General features: G+C 45.0%; 1 protein-coding gene across 2 annotated transcripts in view; it reads left to right on the top strand.

The window, feature by feature from the left end:
• The first annotated feature begins 6,131 nt into the window (after nucleotides 1-6,131).
• map3k5 (mitogen-activated protein kinase kinase kinase 5) overlaps nucleotides 6,132-16,648 on the top strand; it is a 47,480-nt gene continuing 36,963 nt past the window's right edge. The window contains exon 1 of one of the 2 annotated variants that reach the window (XM_034579857.1): nucleotides 6,132-7,133. In XM_034579857.1, coding sequence (XP_034435748.1) covers nucleotides 6,719-7,133 — 415 coding nt within the window. In that variant the 5' untranslated portion in view covers nucleotides 6,132-6,718. The remainder of the gene's footprint in view (nucleotides 7,134-16,648) is intronic. The other variant, XM_034579858.1, reaches the window with a different exon arrangement.

The raw sequence follows: 16,648 nt of genomic DNA, 5'->3' as shown, positions 1-16,648 counted from the left end.
GATAAGCTGTAGAACATGTTCGCGCACAACAGCGAGAGAAATAAATAAACAACAAAAAAGGGGCAATTTATTATTTCCTTCAAAACCGTTTTAGCAATTTTCTGGATCATAAAGAAACAGACCTTTCGCGCCCATTTATAGTGGTTTGGTCAATATTTCTGTCAGAGGACTGCTTTCAAAATGACACTGTCATGAAAGAGGCCTGTCGAGCCGAGCGTCAGCGGGAAAAAGCGCGGTGAAAAATGCATCCATTAGCGACGTGCATGTGTGTGCGAGTGTGTGTGTTAAAGTTTTGATCTGTATTTGTGTGTGTGTGTGTGTGTGTGTGTGTGTGTGTGTCTGTGTGTGTGTGTTATTCGTCTTCCCACTCATCGACTCCACCATCATACCAGCCGAGCACCTGTGGACATTTGCCTACGGCCCGCGGTGATGTCCGCACCTTCATTTTTCTCAGACAATGAGTGGAATCATTCCCCCTCACGCAGACCTCTCCATCATTATTGACACAGAATTATTGATCAGGACCCCGGCCGGTAAATTACAACCTATTAGTCAAACTCTTTCGCCGCAGTTCAGGAAAAAAAAAACGACCAACGGTTGACGGAGTGAGATCACGACGGGAGCTGGAAGATCTGCCAGGCGGCCCACGTCCCCCTCGCCTGCTCGGTGTTATATATTCTGGAAGCTCCAATGTTGTTGTTTTTTGGCGCCTGTTAAGGAGATTTATTGGGCAAATGCAGATTAAGCGGCGGACAAACACGCGCCGGGCCCCGACCCATTCCTCAAGGTGCCGCCGCCGCCGCCGCCGCCGAATCAACATTAGTTCAAGGAAGCCGAGGTTCCAGGTGAAATCTACAACACTGAAGTCAGAGAGCACAGCAGCTGCCTCGCTTAATTTTTTTCCTCTCTCTCTCTCTTTTTTTTCTTGATGTTTAGCCCGAGGCCTATCCTACTAAAGAGAAGTAATTTGGCTTATCTTATCCCAGAGACCTAGCAGCTGCTTTTTATTCTTTTTTGTGAGGTCTTTTTTCTCATTTAGTCCAACAAAGATTGTCCTCATAGATTGACCTTCTCCGTGCCTGCAGGCCGTTGCCCTCATGCCAGTAACTAGATAACACACTCTATCAGAGATTTGAGAAAATCATTGGGAAAGCAGTGGGGCTGATAGTGGCATCAATCCTAACCTGACACCAGGCTGGGTCAACCATTTATCTCTCCACACCGCCTCTGGTCACAACAGCGGCCATCTTGCTCTGCTACATCCTTCTTTAATAACCTTGGCCACGTCTCTTTGCAGACTGAGAGGATAAGGCGCCACGGCACTCCCAGCTCCTCTCGCCCCCCGATCGCCGCTGTTTTTGTTTGCATTCCACCCGTGAAAATCTCATTCAGACACATTCACACAGCCGGCCGTGTTTCAGATCGACAAGATTGTCCGACCCACGAGCAAACGCACACACGCACACACACGCGCGCGCACACAAACTCACGATGTGTTAAACAAGAGGGCCAAAGCTCGCAAACTCGTTAGCATAGGAGTTAATGGTGACTCCGCTGTCATTAATTCCCCATGGTGTTTGACTTAAATGCTTCTATATTGGTGGAGTGAGAGATTCCCAGAGGCCTCCTAGAGCTGAGATCATTGTTTTTCACTTACTAACAATGAACTTATGATCAGAGCGCTGCGAGGCTTTTAAAAAATGCCCCGTAGGATCGTTACAGACCGTGTGTGTGGGTGTGTGCGCACGTACGAGTGTGCATGCGCGTGTGTGTGTGTGTGCGTTTGATACCAATGAGGCCAGGAGAGCAGCAGTGTGTCCGAGGCTCATCTTGTTGCTCTGTGGCACAGCCGGGATGAGTGGGGAGGTTAAATGGGGCGTCATCAATCTCAATGAAGTGCAATTATTTTCTCACTTATTAATCATTGCAGGCTAATAGCTGGTGGCGATGCTGCGCCCGCCATTTGTCAAACTTAGCAGATTTCTGTAATTTTGTTTCCCCGTTTCCCTCTAATGTTTGTGTAGACTTTGGCAGATATCTATGGAAGGCTGCAATAAGTCTGTGCCTCCAAGTATCTATCTCCTACCTGCACCGCAGAACTAACTGAACTTCCCGCAGTTTCTCTGTGTGAGTGATTCTCTCCATTTCAGAGCTGAGTGACTATTTCATGGTCTGTGGCAGAGCAGAATGGAAAGCTTTATTTGCAGGGTGCAGCACGGACGACCTATTGACGGTTAACTGCTCTCAAACCCTCACAAACTTAAACCAATACTGCAACAACCAATACTGCGGCTTGTTTGTTTCTCATTCCGCTGTTAACCGTGCATGCATTTGCATTTTATCAGACACTGAGGAATGTAAACGCAGCGGCGGCGGCGGCAACCTGGCACAGCCGCTTGACATTTGTTAGAAAGGTCGTTATGTGCACTTTTATCTAACGAGGGCCAGTTGGAGCGATGCCTAATCAGGTCGTGATTAAAGAGCGACTTCGGAAGGCGAGCGGGGCGACGAGTTAAACCACTAGAGGTCAGCAAAAACAACTGCTGTTAAATTGTTATTTAAAGCTGCACTAATCGATATGTTCTTATTAACAGATCATATGACAGAGGTCACTCATATACCAGGATTAGCGGGTACACGCGTTGCATTTCGCACGGTACAAAGAAAAACATCGCTGGTGCACGTTGTTCCCAAGACGTTGAACCCGGGAGTGAATCCCGACTGAATCTATTCCCATCGCAGACAAAAAGCTGGTTGTACGAGGGTGTTAGTGGGTTTTTTAACCATCGGAAAAGTGGCTAAAGTGACAAACGCACAAATAATTATGACACAACTCTTCAGCTCCCGTCAGCTCTACAAAGTTTTGGCGTCTTTTAGCTCATTGTTCGTACATGAAAATGGACGCAGACTCCGGGTCTGGAAAGTGAAGCCAATATAGACGTGCCAGAACCCTGTATTCTCTGCAATGACCAGCAGAGGGCGACGTTATATACGTTTAAATAAATATTTTCCGAACGAGTTTATGTCTCAATCTTTAGTTTCAAGTCTTCTTCATTATACCACGATGCTCATCCAGTAAATTATGATCCATTAAGAGTCAAATAGACGATAAAGCACAGTATGCATCGGGTGTGGAAACCGTGTGATTGACAGCTGGTATCATCCAATGGGTCTCATTCTGCTGCCCCCTTGTGACCAAAGAAATCAATTAATACAACTACCAAAAAAATAATAAAAGATAATGTTTGTTTTTTACAACCCTTTGAAATCAAATAGCAACAAATGTAAATAAAATGAACATATGTATAATGGTTTTGAGGAGAGTGAATAAAATACCCATTAAACCTAATGGGTGTGTAAAGATTTTACGGTTCACGTCCAAATAAGTAATTAACTGAGTGAACGTTCAGCTTCTTACTGAGAGTGATGAGCTTCCACTGGAATTTCACTGAAGCTGAACGGCTCATATTGTTTGGTTTGGTTTTTCTATGGGATTTGTTGACAAGAAGAAAAATGCAGAATACAACCAGTGTCGTTCTTTCAAGCAAAGGCCTAAAGCTTAACTGATGCAGTGGTGGAAGGTAACCAAGTACATTTACTCAAGTAAAAAGGAATTTTTTAGGTACTTCACTTACTTTTGAAACTTAAAGTACATTTTGTTATTCATACTTATGTTCTTTTACTTAAGTAAAACAATTTTGAATGAGGAACTTCGACTTGTAATGGAGCATTTTTACTCTGTAGTATTACTACTTTCACTAAGTAAAAGTACACTACTGGTTATTTGTTGCTTCATAGATTAATAGATCAAGTTCCACTCCAACCAGCTTCAACGATAAATGATTGTTTCCACATTAATGCATAAATGATAAGTATTTTTACTTTTGATCCCAAAATAATGACCTGGACACTTTTCCACTTATTCAAGCAAAGATAAAGAAGAAGAAGAAGTCACCTTGTCAGTATTCTTTGGATTCTGTAATACTGTGAATATCTGCAGGTCGTGGTTATTTCCTACAGTTAATTTTCTACGACTTTCTAATACAATATGTTAAATATCTGTGTAACTGTGCGTGAGACTGAATGAGGAATAAAAACAAGAACGAGGGGAAGAACTGAGTAAATGAAAAACACACTTTTGTTGTAATTGAACTCACAATAATTGAATCTCAACAGTCTGAGCTCTTGATGTGAGTGAGAGCAGCAGACAGGGGGGGTGGGTGGGGGGTGCACAGTAATATTTGGGTGTGATGTGTAACTGGCCCCCAGCTAAACGATGGATGGCAGACTGATGTGTTTAAGGACAGACGGTGGAATAACACAGCCCCGTGGACGTGTGTGGTTTGGCAGCTTCATCACTGAGCTGCTGCTTCGCCATGAAACACCCATCAGTGCATGTGTGGGCGGGGTGGGACATCTAGTGGTGAGGAGGGGCAACGACATTCTGCTGAGTAAGTGAGAGAGTTTAAAAAAAAAACTTTATTCAACCTGACAATGTTTCCCTGAAGAATAAAAAGAACAAATCATTTTATTTTGTGTGTTTTTCACTGGGCAGCGTTAAGATCAGTGCTGATAGTAGATGTTGTTTATTTGACATTAAACTATTGAATCTTGAATCTTAAAAAGTGTCTATCTATCTATCTATCTATCTATTATCTATCATCTATCTATCTATTATCTATCATCTATCTATCTATCTATCTATCTATTATCTATCTATCTATTTATCTATCTATCTATCTATCTATCTATCTATCCATCTATCTATCTATCTATCTATTATCTATCTATCTATCTATCTATCTATCTATCTATCTATCTATCTATTATCTATCTATCTATTATCTATCTATCTATCTATCTATCTATCTATCTATCTATTATCTATCTATCTATTATCTATCTATCTATCTATCTATCTATCTATCTATCTATCTATCTATCTATTATCTATCTATCTATTATCTATCTATCTATCTATCTATCTATCTATCTATCTATCTATCTATCCATCTATCTATCTATCTATCTATCCATCTATCTATCTATCTATCTATCCATCTATCTATCTATCTATCTATCCATCTATCTATCTATCTATCCATCCATCCATCCATCCATCCATCCATCTATCCATCTAGCTATCTATCTATGAGAGTAAACAACCTTGCTGTGGTTGTAAAATGTTGATTATTGCCTAAATCTTAGAAGGAAGTGCAAAATGAACAATCACCAAGAAGGAGAAAGTAATTTGAAATAATCAAAATCTTTAAACAAGACATAATGAATATTGCTCGTGTCAATATAAAACACAGTAATTTATAATAATTTTTCCTTTTCTCTGCACAGTTTAGACAATTTACTAAGAACATCAACCTACAACTGATCCAGTCTACATTCTTACAATAAGTCCCACCTTAATAAGAAGGTTAAAACATTTGAGATTTTGATTATTTATTATATCAGAGGCTGCATTTAATTATGCTGCTGAATTTCATTGCACACCAGTTTTGCGTCTACATTTTTGTCAGCATGCATCCATCTCTTTCCTTTTCTTTAAATTCAACTCATTGGAAGTTTGCACAGAAATTATATTTCACAACCCCCCTCCCCCCAAATCATTTTATATATGTAGCTATATGGTTCAAGCTGTAATATTAGGTCTGAACCACAAGATGTCGCTGTTATGACAGGAAAGAATAACCTACCAGGTTATGACAGCTGACTTGATTCCTCTTTATGAATATATTTTTATTATACATGTGTTCAAATAACAAAGATGCATCTTGACAGTGTTGCTTTGCAGATGTGAAGCTGCTGAACCATAAATCGCATTAATAGTTAAAGGAAACTTAACTCATGCATGTTTCTAATCCATTGATATGAAACAGTATTTAATGTGTGACTTATGAGCCACATTATTGTGACATGATTCCAGCTCCCAGTCACAATAACAGCTGTTCTCTCTGCTCTGTTGTTGATGTGATCAGCTGATCGTCCGCTCAGCCAATCACCTGGCCGCTCCGCTCACTGGACTCTGTGAATGACCGGATTGTTTTCGGCGAACTGCTCCTTTTCCCCTCTCTGCTCCACATATGGTGATCGTGTCTCCGCCCAGCAGCTCCACCACTCACCCTGCTGCTGTCTCCCCGCCCAGCGCCTGAGTGTGTGTAAGTGTGTGTGTGTGTGAGTGGGAGATAACAGTGGAAACTGGGCAGGGTCCACCCGCAGTCCACGACCCGCGCACGGTGCAGCCTGTACTGTACTTTCTCTTTGCGCGCCATGACGCACGGTTTGCGCCGGACTCCAACTGCGCTCAACTTGTCCTCGCTGTGACATCGCTTGTTTCCTGTGGGCGTTTCAGCGCAGACACCGGCCGTGTTGTGTTGTGTTGCTCAACTTCTGGAAGTATGTGCGTGCGCCGTGGGTGCTGAGGAGGAGGAATGCGCGGATTTGGAGGATTTTGCGCGTGTGCGTGTGTTTTCGCGTCGTGACTCCGCGGCGAGGCACAGTGAGCGTGGGATCCTCCGCAGACATGCAGCGCGATGTGGAGCTGCAGCTCTGCCGCTAACACACTGTCTACCTGCGTTGTTGAGACGGAGCCAGACGTGCCCGTGCAGCGGCTCCATGGGTAACCGCCGTGCGTAACGCTGGCTCTCCATGGAGGACTGCTGCAGAAGCCACACTTTCTAACGCAGTGAGCGATACTTGGAGCAAGATGAGTCAAGAGCAGGACGGGATCTCCTTACAGGTGCCTTGCTTAGGGGTTTGTCCCGGCAAAGAGAGCCCCGGGGATGGAGGCGCGTCCGGGATCCCAGCTGCCGGAACTTTCTGGCAGGACTCGACGGTGGTGGTCGGCGGCGGCGGCTGCTGCGCGGTGTTCAGCCCCACCACCGGGAGCTGCCCGCTGGAAGGCGGAGGCTTGCTCTCCACGGGGAAGTCGGTCAAGACCAGGCCGGTGACGGTGGCTTATGTGGTGTACGGGGAGGGCACCCAGCAGAACAACGCGGAGAGCATGGCCCTGCAGTGTCTGAAGGACGCCTGCGACGCGGGGGGCAGCAGACTGGAGACTGTGAACTTTGGGAAACTGGACTTCGGGGAGACCACGGTGCTGGACAGCTTCTACAACGCAGGTGAGTCAAGTGCAAAAAGCCCGTTTCACCTTCCAAAACTGCATCGAACAAGTGAAACCCAGCACTAAAGATGAACGTCAGGATGTAAACATGAAGTTAAAGAGGGTGACTCCTTCTGCAGGAGGCCTTAAAAGCTGCCTGGTGTTATTTCAGATTAATTATCTGAATGCATTGCATTGGGTTTAACCTACTCTCCATTATAATGATTAAACAGTCAGATCAATAGTGCTGAGCGAGAGCCAGTCGCCCCTGAAGAGCATTGCTTCACGGCTCAGGAATGCTGGACTCCCTTCCAAACTAGCTCCAGGGGTCAAAGGTCGCACAGCTTGCTGCATCACCTCACATCACCTCGGAGAAACCGCCTGCAGGACAGGTTGCTCTGCACAAGTCAGGGCTTGAGTCTGCAAAACCTCTCGGAGCAGGAGAGCATCATTCAGGGGTTTGTTTAATTTGCTCCACAGACACACACACAGTTCCCCCCCCCCCCCCCCCCCCTTCCATTGTGCGTCTCCAGTATCGTGCGTCCGGGTGTCATGGGTTGAGCCATGAGGCTGGACTTTCCACTGGAATCCGACTGAAAGCACTTTCCCCCTCGCTTCTATCCGTAGTGCATGTGTAGTAGTTGGCTCGTGATCCTACTGGAAATGTTCAGTTGCATAATAAGCAGAGAAAACCCCCCCGTTGGAAAGCAGAAGTTTCAGTCAAATAAAAAGCAGCTGTAAGTGTACGGAGCTGGTGACGAGCCAGAGACTCTGAACTCAGATATTTGCTATCAGGACTTGTGCAGCAGAGATAAAAGCAGAGATACCTGTGACTGCTGCCGCTGCTGCTGCTGCGAACCACAAACAGAATCAGCTCAAGTGTCAAGGATACAGCTGCAGTTTCCTCAAAAAACCTCCATGAGGCCACATTAAAACTCCATGTAGCACAAAAACCATATCAGTGTGCAGCTGTGACGAGCTTCTTCCGAAGGACAGTGTGAAACCTTGAGCTCCAGAGTCGTCAGAGAAAAGAGAAGTTTGGGCGACTTTAGAGAGTGAACCTTGGTTTTGAAAGTGCAGAGAAAGTAGGAAACACAAGAGGCAAAGATAAGGATGAAATTTACCAGGAGGTTCCAGGTTTAAACCAGACGGGTTAAAATAAAATGAGTTTGACGAGAAGCTCGTTGATGAAATCTTGTCTTTGTTGAGGTTTTTTGTTTATGCTGACGATGAAGCGCTCAGCATTTGTGCTTTTTATCATTATATTCAAAATTTCATACCATCTGATTAGATGATGTCAAAAAGAGGTTTCTGGAACTAAATTTCTTTAAATGAGTTTTTATTTTACATGCATTTAACCATACGTTGGTAGCTCGAGCCTTCCAGCCGGTGACGGTTGTAAAGTTTCTGCTCAACACAAACAGACGTGTTGCTTGTCATAACAAAACATTATTAGTTGTACAAACACATCAAGTTCTCTTCATGTCCACTTCTCTTCCTCCGACTTACTGAATTTACTCAGAATCCACATGGGAGGTCGGAGGCATTTTTCCCAGAAACCCGTTGTTTTATCTAACACACACACACACACACTCCGCTTCGTCCTCTTCCTGGACGAGCGCCGAGCCGACACGAAGGCCAGACAACAAAAAAACTTCAAACAATGAGCTCAGAGCCGGAGCTTGTGCTTTGCGTCTGCTCATTTGGAAGAAGAAGATCTGCCAGATTGAAATACAACGACAGCCTGTTCCTGTCCCGTCCTCAAACGTCCTCCTCACGTGGCGCCGTGGACAAAGGGGGACGTTTGGTTGAGAGACGGCAGAGGCTGATGGTCACGCCTTCGGGGCTGCGACAGCACACGATGGAGGAAACTGAGGGAAAACTGCTGAGAACTGTTGATCACAGACTTCAGGTAATCGACATGTGAAGGATCTGTTTGAAAATCCAGTAAATGTGAACCTCGGACTAATGGATCTTGACGCTCAATCGATTATAAACGATTCATTCATTATCCAAATAGATAGCAAATCATTTTCCTCCAATTGCCTGATCAATTAATAATGAATTGTTCCTGTACTATACTATTAAATGCTTCTCTGCCTATGACTTCACATATCCAGTATATCTGCAGTGGGAAATGATGGACTGCTCTGGTCAGGTTGGGTCGGCTCCAGGTGGAAGTATCTCAGGGTCTTGTTCTGGGGAAGCAGGAGATTTACCGGCATCAGGAGTAAAGCAGGAGATTTACCGGCATCAGGAGTAAAGCAGGAGATTTACCGGACTGTTCTGGTGAAGAGGAAGACAAAGCTTTCAATTCACCGGCAGATCTGTTGAATTGAGCCTAATGCCTGAGAGTCGAGACCCAAACCCGCTGCCACTGCTCTGCTAATGTGAAAAAATCATTTTCATTTCACCACTAATTAAATAACACACCACAAAACAAACATTCAGCTCAGGGTAGATAATATGGAAAATAACCCTCCGACTGCAGAGGGATGATCTGACTGTTTATTATTTTACCTTTACAGCGTTTCCCACAGACTTCACACAGTAGCAGGTTATTCGTGCATGAGCAGATTCTGAGTGACAGCTTCACAGACTTGTTAAAGACAGGTGGTTATTTGAGAGACAACTGCATTGCGTGCTACTTGCACAACTGCAACTGAAACTCTGAGGGCTGACTGCGTGGAGGGTAACAACTTTACGGACGAGCGCGCAACAAATTACAAAGCAAACCGCAACAGGGCACACCTACACAATGCAACAACTGAGTAAAACAGAAAGTGAGAGATGTCCTGTTGTGTTATGATGAGTGTATGAAAGGTTTTGGTTGATTGTGAAAGTGCAACGGGACAAATTTGAATATGACGGGTCTTCACATAATTAATGAGAAACACTGTTCTGTTATCTAAGGGCGACGGCAAAATCCCATAATAACTAAAAGTACAGTTGTAGATGAGTAGTTGTCGCTGTAGCTATTTGAAATTGACTGACTCTTAAATCAGAAGCACACTCTGCACCGAAGGCATTTTAACCTTTTGCTCTGTCTTGTAATTGAGCTTTTAGTCGTTTCTTCTCATTATGTTGATGGAGGTTGAAGTGAAAGAGGCTAAGAGGGTTGGATTGATGACTCGCTGACTCGTGGAACAACACATAAGTGCTCAAATGGATCAGTAAAATGACTCCAATCCACATAATTGCGAAGCTAATTGCTCGTAGCCACTGCTAATGCTTCTGTATCGACTAAAAACAGGTGGAGGATGGATTCATCAGTCATTGGTTGGGTTGAGATCATCTATAACCTCTCTGAGTCATAACAAAACATACTGATGCACATGATGATAATAATTTAAACACGCTAAGTTCGCTTTCTTGAAATAAACACATTCAGGTGAAATACATTTGAGAGGAGCTGGCTTGTTTTTCCTGGACGGTTCATTTCTAACTACCTCGTTTCCTGCGGAGTTAAAAGCGCAGCAGTGGATGTTGGCACATTTCAGGGATCAATTGTACAGACTTGTGCGGCTCCACTTGTCTTGTGATGTCGGGTCCCGGCTGTGGCATGCGGAGCTTTATCTCTCCGGTTCATCATCACGTTGCATTTCTGTGTAATTTGCAGGGGAGCACAATGGCTGTTTGAACAATAGCCGAGCTCTGAAAGCGGCTCTGCCTCCGTCTCAGTGTTTGCTCTCCTCTTGTTCTGAGCCGGAGTCGGACACTCGGCGCTGTGCCAGCGGCGCGGCTCGCAAACTGTTGTCAGGCTGTCCACTTGTGCCTTTATCTCCTAATATCGAGGAGGCTGAGAGGAGGACATTGTTTAAATCTCTTCTGTTCGCAGGTTACAAATGATTTGAAAGCACGTTGGCCCAATGAATGCAAATGGCTTTCAATTGTTCGTCCCTCCACCCGTGAGGAAATATATTCCCGCCTCTGTCCATTGGTTTGTTTTGTTTGTCAGTGGGATTTCGCAAAAAAACTTTCTAACAGATTTCCACAGAACAAAGTGGGAACAATGGGACATGGGCCAAGAAGAAGAAGCCGTTAAGTCTCCAAACAGATCGGACAAAGGAGCAGATCCAAGAATCTTTAATGGGTTTGTTCAACATTGCAAGATTTTACATTTTGCGGTGATATTTCTACCAAATTTCCCAGGGAATAATAAATGGGTCCTGATGAAAAGACTCTTTAGGCCTATTTAGGGGAATTATATCTATGTTATATCTTATTGACTCTAAGGGGACCTTTGGACCTTCTGATTAGGGAGTGATTTCTGATCCTTTACCACGTCCGGTGTCGACACCTCGAGCGTCTCGTGGACTCACCAGCAGAAGAAGATTGAACACTTCCCGCCAGCTGAGAGGCCACGTGGCTCTGGAATCCCGTCAGCCGGCCCTCTGCTAAGTTGTTTATCCTCCCTCCTGTTTACTCTGCATGCTTGGCTGCCCCCTCGGAGGTCAGAGAGCACAAGGTCACAGGGAATTAGCCCACAGGCCACTCAACGGCGTCTGGGGGAAGAGCGGCATCACGCACACGGCGCTGACAGAACCTCAAGTGCACGTCGGCGGGGGGACACATTTTTTCCCGCAATGTTACGCGCTGATCTTTCTCAACAGGAAGTATCAAAATCGGAAGCTGAGAATCTGTTCTTCTTTATTCTTTTCTGTTGTGAAATTCAAGTAGACGTGGAAATTCGTCATTGATGAAAAGCCTCAGCTCCTCGTATCCCCCCCCCCCTGTGTTTTTGTATGTGCATGTTTTGCAGACTAACCCTCGTTGTGTTGTTCACACACACAGAAGGTGTTGTAAGTGCACGAGTCACCCCCGGGAGAAATCTCTTAAGTGCCCCTCAGAAAAATGACAGGAGGTGGAGAGGCGGCGTATTAAAACTCTTATCAATGGTTCATTTGAGGTGAGAGGCAGAAGGGGGCGGGTAAACCTGCGACTTCAGAAACCAGCGGAGGGAGAGAGAGAGAGAGAGAGAGACTCATCAGTTTCAGTCCGATCGCGAGGCAGAAACCACGAAGGACACGGAGTTCTCTGGAAAGGGCACAACTATTTTTCAGGAAGAACAAAGCCTCGACCGCCCGTTGTTGTCTGTCTGCATCATAAACCCTCACCCCCTCCTGGTTAAGAGATGGGACATGGGCCAATCTAAACAGTCAAAGTACACCTCAAATACATTTTCAGGTAGTTTTTTATCATACTGATGCTTGTCCAAGGTGAACGGTCACGATTGACAGCTGGGATTGTTTTCAGGAACTCGTCTAAAAACTCCAAGAAAGGAGATTTTGGATCAGTCGCACCTGGTTTGTGATGTTTCTGCTGTTTCTGCTAGAAAACCTTTTTCTTCTCTGCGTCTCCGAGGCTCAGGTGTAATTTCACTCTAATCCCTGTCGAGTGCGTCTTTATCTCAGCGCCACCCATCGTGTGAAGTAACTGGAATGAGGTCAAAACATTGTTTACTTGGCATAAAAACAGCTCCCTCTCATTTCAGCGAGGCAAAGAAGAGAAGAGAGCAGGAAGTAAATCAAACCGGCAAGTCGAGGCAGCCAGCACAGCAGCAGCACGAGTTTCTCCCTGCGTGTTTGTCAGCCGCGGATGAATTCACATTCTGTTCTCAGCTATTTTTCCCTCTCGGGGGCCATGGCACTGCAGTTTGCAAAAAAAAAAAATCTCTCAGTGTGTGTGTGAGAAGGGCAACAAAGTGGAGGAGGAGGAGGAGAGGTAAAAAAAAAAAAAAAATGAAAGACAGTCTGCCAGGAGAGTGGTGCAACTGGCACGTTGGTCTGGCTTCCTGCATGGCGGTGTTTCCAGGGTCATTTCTTTCAAGCTTGCGTCTAAAAATAAAGGGAAGCATGAATCTCTCTGCCGAATAACCATTGTCTGGTGTCCTCTGGGACGACGGGTGTGTTTGTGGACAGAGATTCTCAGCTGAAAGACTTGTACGGTCGTTTTCCCTACTCCATTCCCAGGGTTGTATTTATGGGAGAACGTCTGTAGTGGCTGTTTTTGTAGCTGAGTAGGATTTGGAATTCACCGTAGATGTTTGCCAACTTCTCGAGACGGTTTCAGTCGTCACATGTCACAAGAACGTTGTGTTCCTCCAAACCCCCCCCCCCCCCCTGTCCCCTGAGGGCCCTTTTAGTAGTCTGCATTTGTTGGACACCCTCTCCCCTGTTTGTGAAGAAGCAGTTGGTATCATGTTCAAAAAAGCAACAATAATGACAAACAGGTTTTTACAGGTTTTTACCTGCAGCTGTTGCAACACTGGTTTCTGCAAACCCCTTTCCAGTCAACTCACAAGAATGCACAAAACTTGAGACTTGACTTCCCATCCGTCTTCAGTGACCTTTTAGTGCGTCCGAAAGCTAAGTCACGTTCACGATCATCTTTAACAATCTACTTTTCAACTGAGCCGTAGAGATCATGACATCTACTCACGGCAAATCACAACATATTAAGGTTGAGACTTTACAACCTGCAATGAATGCACCGCTCAGGTTGGTGGCGGCGGCAGCAGCAGCAGCAGCAGCAGCATCGTGTTTGTAGAAGCTAAATGTCAGCTCCTTCTGCAAGATCACCCACGACTGCATTCAGGTCTAGTCCCACAAAGTTTGCCCTCGAGCCATTAGTGAGACTCTATCTGGTTAACAGGTCCTCATTTCAGAATAGAAAGACCTTATTTTAGGAAATAAGGACCTGGTATAGAGGTAATTATCATGCAGCTGCCTCAAATTGCTCTGGACGCTCTGTTCTCAGGGGGTTCATTTTTTTAAGGGGGGGGGGGAGGAAAAAAGACGGCTTTTTGAGTGTGGGAAATGGTTTCCAGTGGCGCTGGGAGATTTCCACTGTCTCCTCGAGTCGGGAAATCCTCCCACTGCTCTTTACTCCACTAACACAAGCCTCAGTCCCTCCTTCGGCGGCGAGGAGAGGAAAAACTGCTCTGCCACACACTGATGCTTTGATTTACATCCACAGCAGTTTCCTCGCTGAGTCTCCATGGTTACAGCTTCTTATGTGGAGTTGTTATGTAAGTGATTGTGACGAGCGCTTTATTTACCTCCCCTGTACCTGTCCTGTTCCTGCAAGCACAGAGTGAAACTACAGGCGTGCACAGCTGGACACAGCTGGACACACCGACTGTACGTAAACACTGCTGCTAATGGGATTTTAGTGCTTTTCAGCTTCGCTATAGTAGAAACATTTTCACACAAATTAAGTGTTATCAGGCCAAAGTACGAGCACAGACCTACACACGCACACATTTTATCCTGCTCTTGAACTGCGAGGTGAAGTAGATTATATAAAATATTCCATCGTACTCTGAGAATAGTAGAATAGTGGCTTTAGAAAAGAATATAGGAAAAAACAAGTGGATAGTGGATAAAAAAACTTTGAATACTGATTTTATATATATCGATTTTACAGTTTAACCATAAACCCTCTTATGAATAATTATAAATATAAATAAAACACAAACACAAGTGAATATACAGAACTTGAATTAATAAAATTAACTTTAAAAGGTCAACATCTGTTCAGCATTGTTTGATTTCATGCCTGCAAACATCAAAACCAATAAAACATCTGTGAAAATCCCTCAGGCTCAAATATTTACACAACCTAGGTATTGATTGTTTTCAATACGTATGAATATGCATTTGCAGAAGTGTCTTTTAATAAGCCAGCGAATGAAAATAATTGTTTGTTTCTGGCGTGGACAATAAAGTAGTTTGTTCTCATGCACTGTATAGAGCTTGAAGGACGTGTAGCATAGATGGAGCACATGGCCTCGGTGTTGTTTATAGCCGACGGCTTTCGGGAGCGACTGTTTACATCTCTCAACACCCCCCACTCATTAAAATAGATTTCATTGTGTCGACGTACGCTTTCCTTTTGGCTCGCTGCACAGAGGAGAAGTCCCTGAAATGATCCATACCCACTGGAACCGGCTGCAGCGCCGTTTGGATCCTAACATTGAGCAGATCCGCTCTCTCCAAAAAAGAGAGCATGTGTGAAGAGAGCCGAGGAGGAAGAGGAGCCAATAGAACAAATTCATCACCTCCCTCCTTCTCTCCCCCCCGTCCCCCCGTCTCCCCCTCAGAGGCACCGCTGGGCGTGAGGAAGCTGCTGCAGGAGGCCGAGTGCTGCTGAAAGCCAAACAGTGCAAGAGAGTATTGAATTGTTTTCCCTCCTCTGCTTTGAGCGGTGGGCGAGCGAATCAATCTAGTTTAGTGGCGGGTCCTGCTGCAGGAGGCGTTGCAGGATTATCAGGACATCGCTCTGCATGTTTTACAGCTTGTTCCCCCCCCCCCCCCCCCCCCGGCGCAGACACACTTTGTTTACTCCTTAGATTTGAGGTGATTGCAAATATTACAACAGCAGATGAGGTGAGCACATGAGATCAGATGACTGAGGCTTCTGCAGGGTGTCTGGGTGCGACTCCCTTATTGGCTCCGTGTTGGCAGCTGTGATGCTATATTGGTACGAATTTCCAGGACGTGAATGTTCTCCAGAAACATTCAGATGCTCGGCTGTTGAATCACAGTGTCTGCCTGTGTGATGTTTGTCGGCGGGAGTTCAAGAAGTCGATCACGAGGCTTCTGGCAGACTGCGAAGCACCAGCGTGTAAGAGGTGTGACACTTTTTGTCGAGAGTGTAATAATATCATTTTAATTTGTGTTATTTGAAAAAAAAATCACTATACTCGTTCTGTCCTTTGCTGCCGCTCCTCTCTTCAGCCTCTGTCTCAAACTCTTGGTTTCAGCTCCTGTCTCTTTAAGGCCCCTCCCTCCCGATGAAGCCCAGCCTTCTCTGATTGGCCACCGGAAACCACTCTGTTGTGATTGGTCAGCAAATTCCCGTGCGTGTAGGAAATGTCGGCCCCCGCTCTCGTTTTTAGAATGTCTTTGTTAGGGGGGGGCGTGTCAGACATGACGCTATAGGCATGTAGCGTGTGAATGTGTCACGTGACATCAGGATGGAAAACACTGAAGCTGTGATTCAGGAGCTTCGGAGTTTTCAATTCCCTTTTCCACAGTCTTCAACTTTTTTGCAAAACTGAAAAAACACATGTCTCCATTAATCCTGGAGTGTTTTCTTACATTTTCTCATTCAAATGTTCAGAATCTTTTGCTCTGAGTTGTGTTGAACAGACAAGAACCACTTCTCCCAGCTCTTCCCTGCAGTTGTAGACAAATAAAGCTTTTGAAATTCTCGTCACTTATGTAACACAATACACAAACTCACAAAGGGGCCTCATGCAGGCCAATGGTTCCATCAGTGCACTCTAACACGGCAAGCTTCTTGGCAGCGCTGCCACACACACACACACACACACACACACACACACACACGTCTCCATCAACTTCTTCCCAGGCTGGTCGATTTGTGAATGAAAATAAAAGTCAAATCAATCAAACCGTTTGTTTGACACTTGAAGGAAAAGTCCAGAGAGAAAAGAGGAAGTAACATTCAGTTTGTGTAATAAAACCACATGTAGTCCTGTCATGTCATCCAGGCAGGATCAGTGAA

This window comes from Hippoglossus hippoglossus, chromosome 24 (genome assembly GCF_009819705.1).
Source record: "Hippoglossus hippoglossus isolate fHipHip1 chromosome 24, fHipHip1.pri, whole genome shotgun sequence".
Lineage (NCBI taxonomy): Eukaryota > Metazoa > Chordata > Actinopteri > Pleuronectiformes > Pleuronectidae > Hippoglossus > Hippoglossus hippoglossus.
Note: the sequence above shows the minus strand (reverse complement) of the source record. Positions and strands in the feature narration are given on the sequence as shown.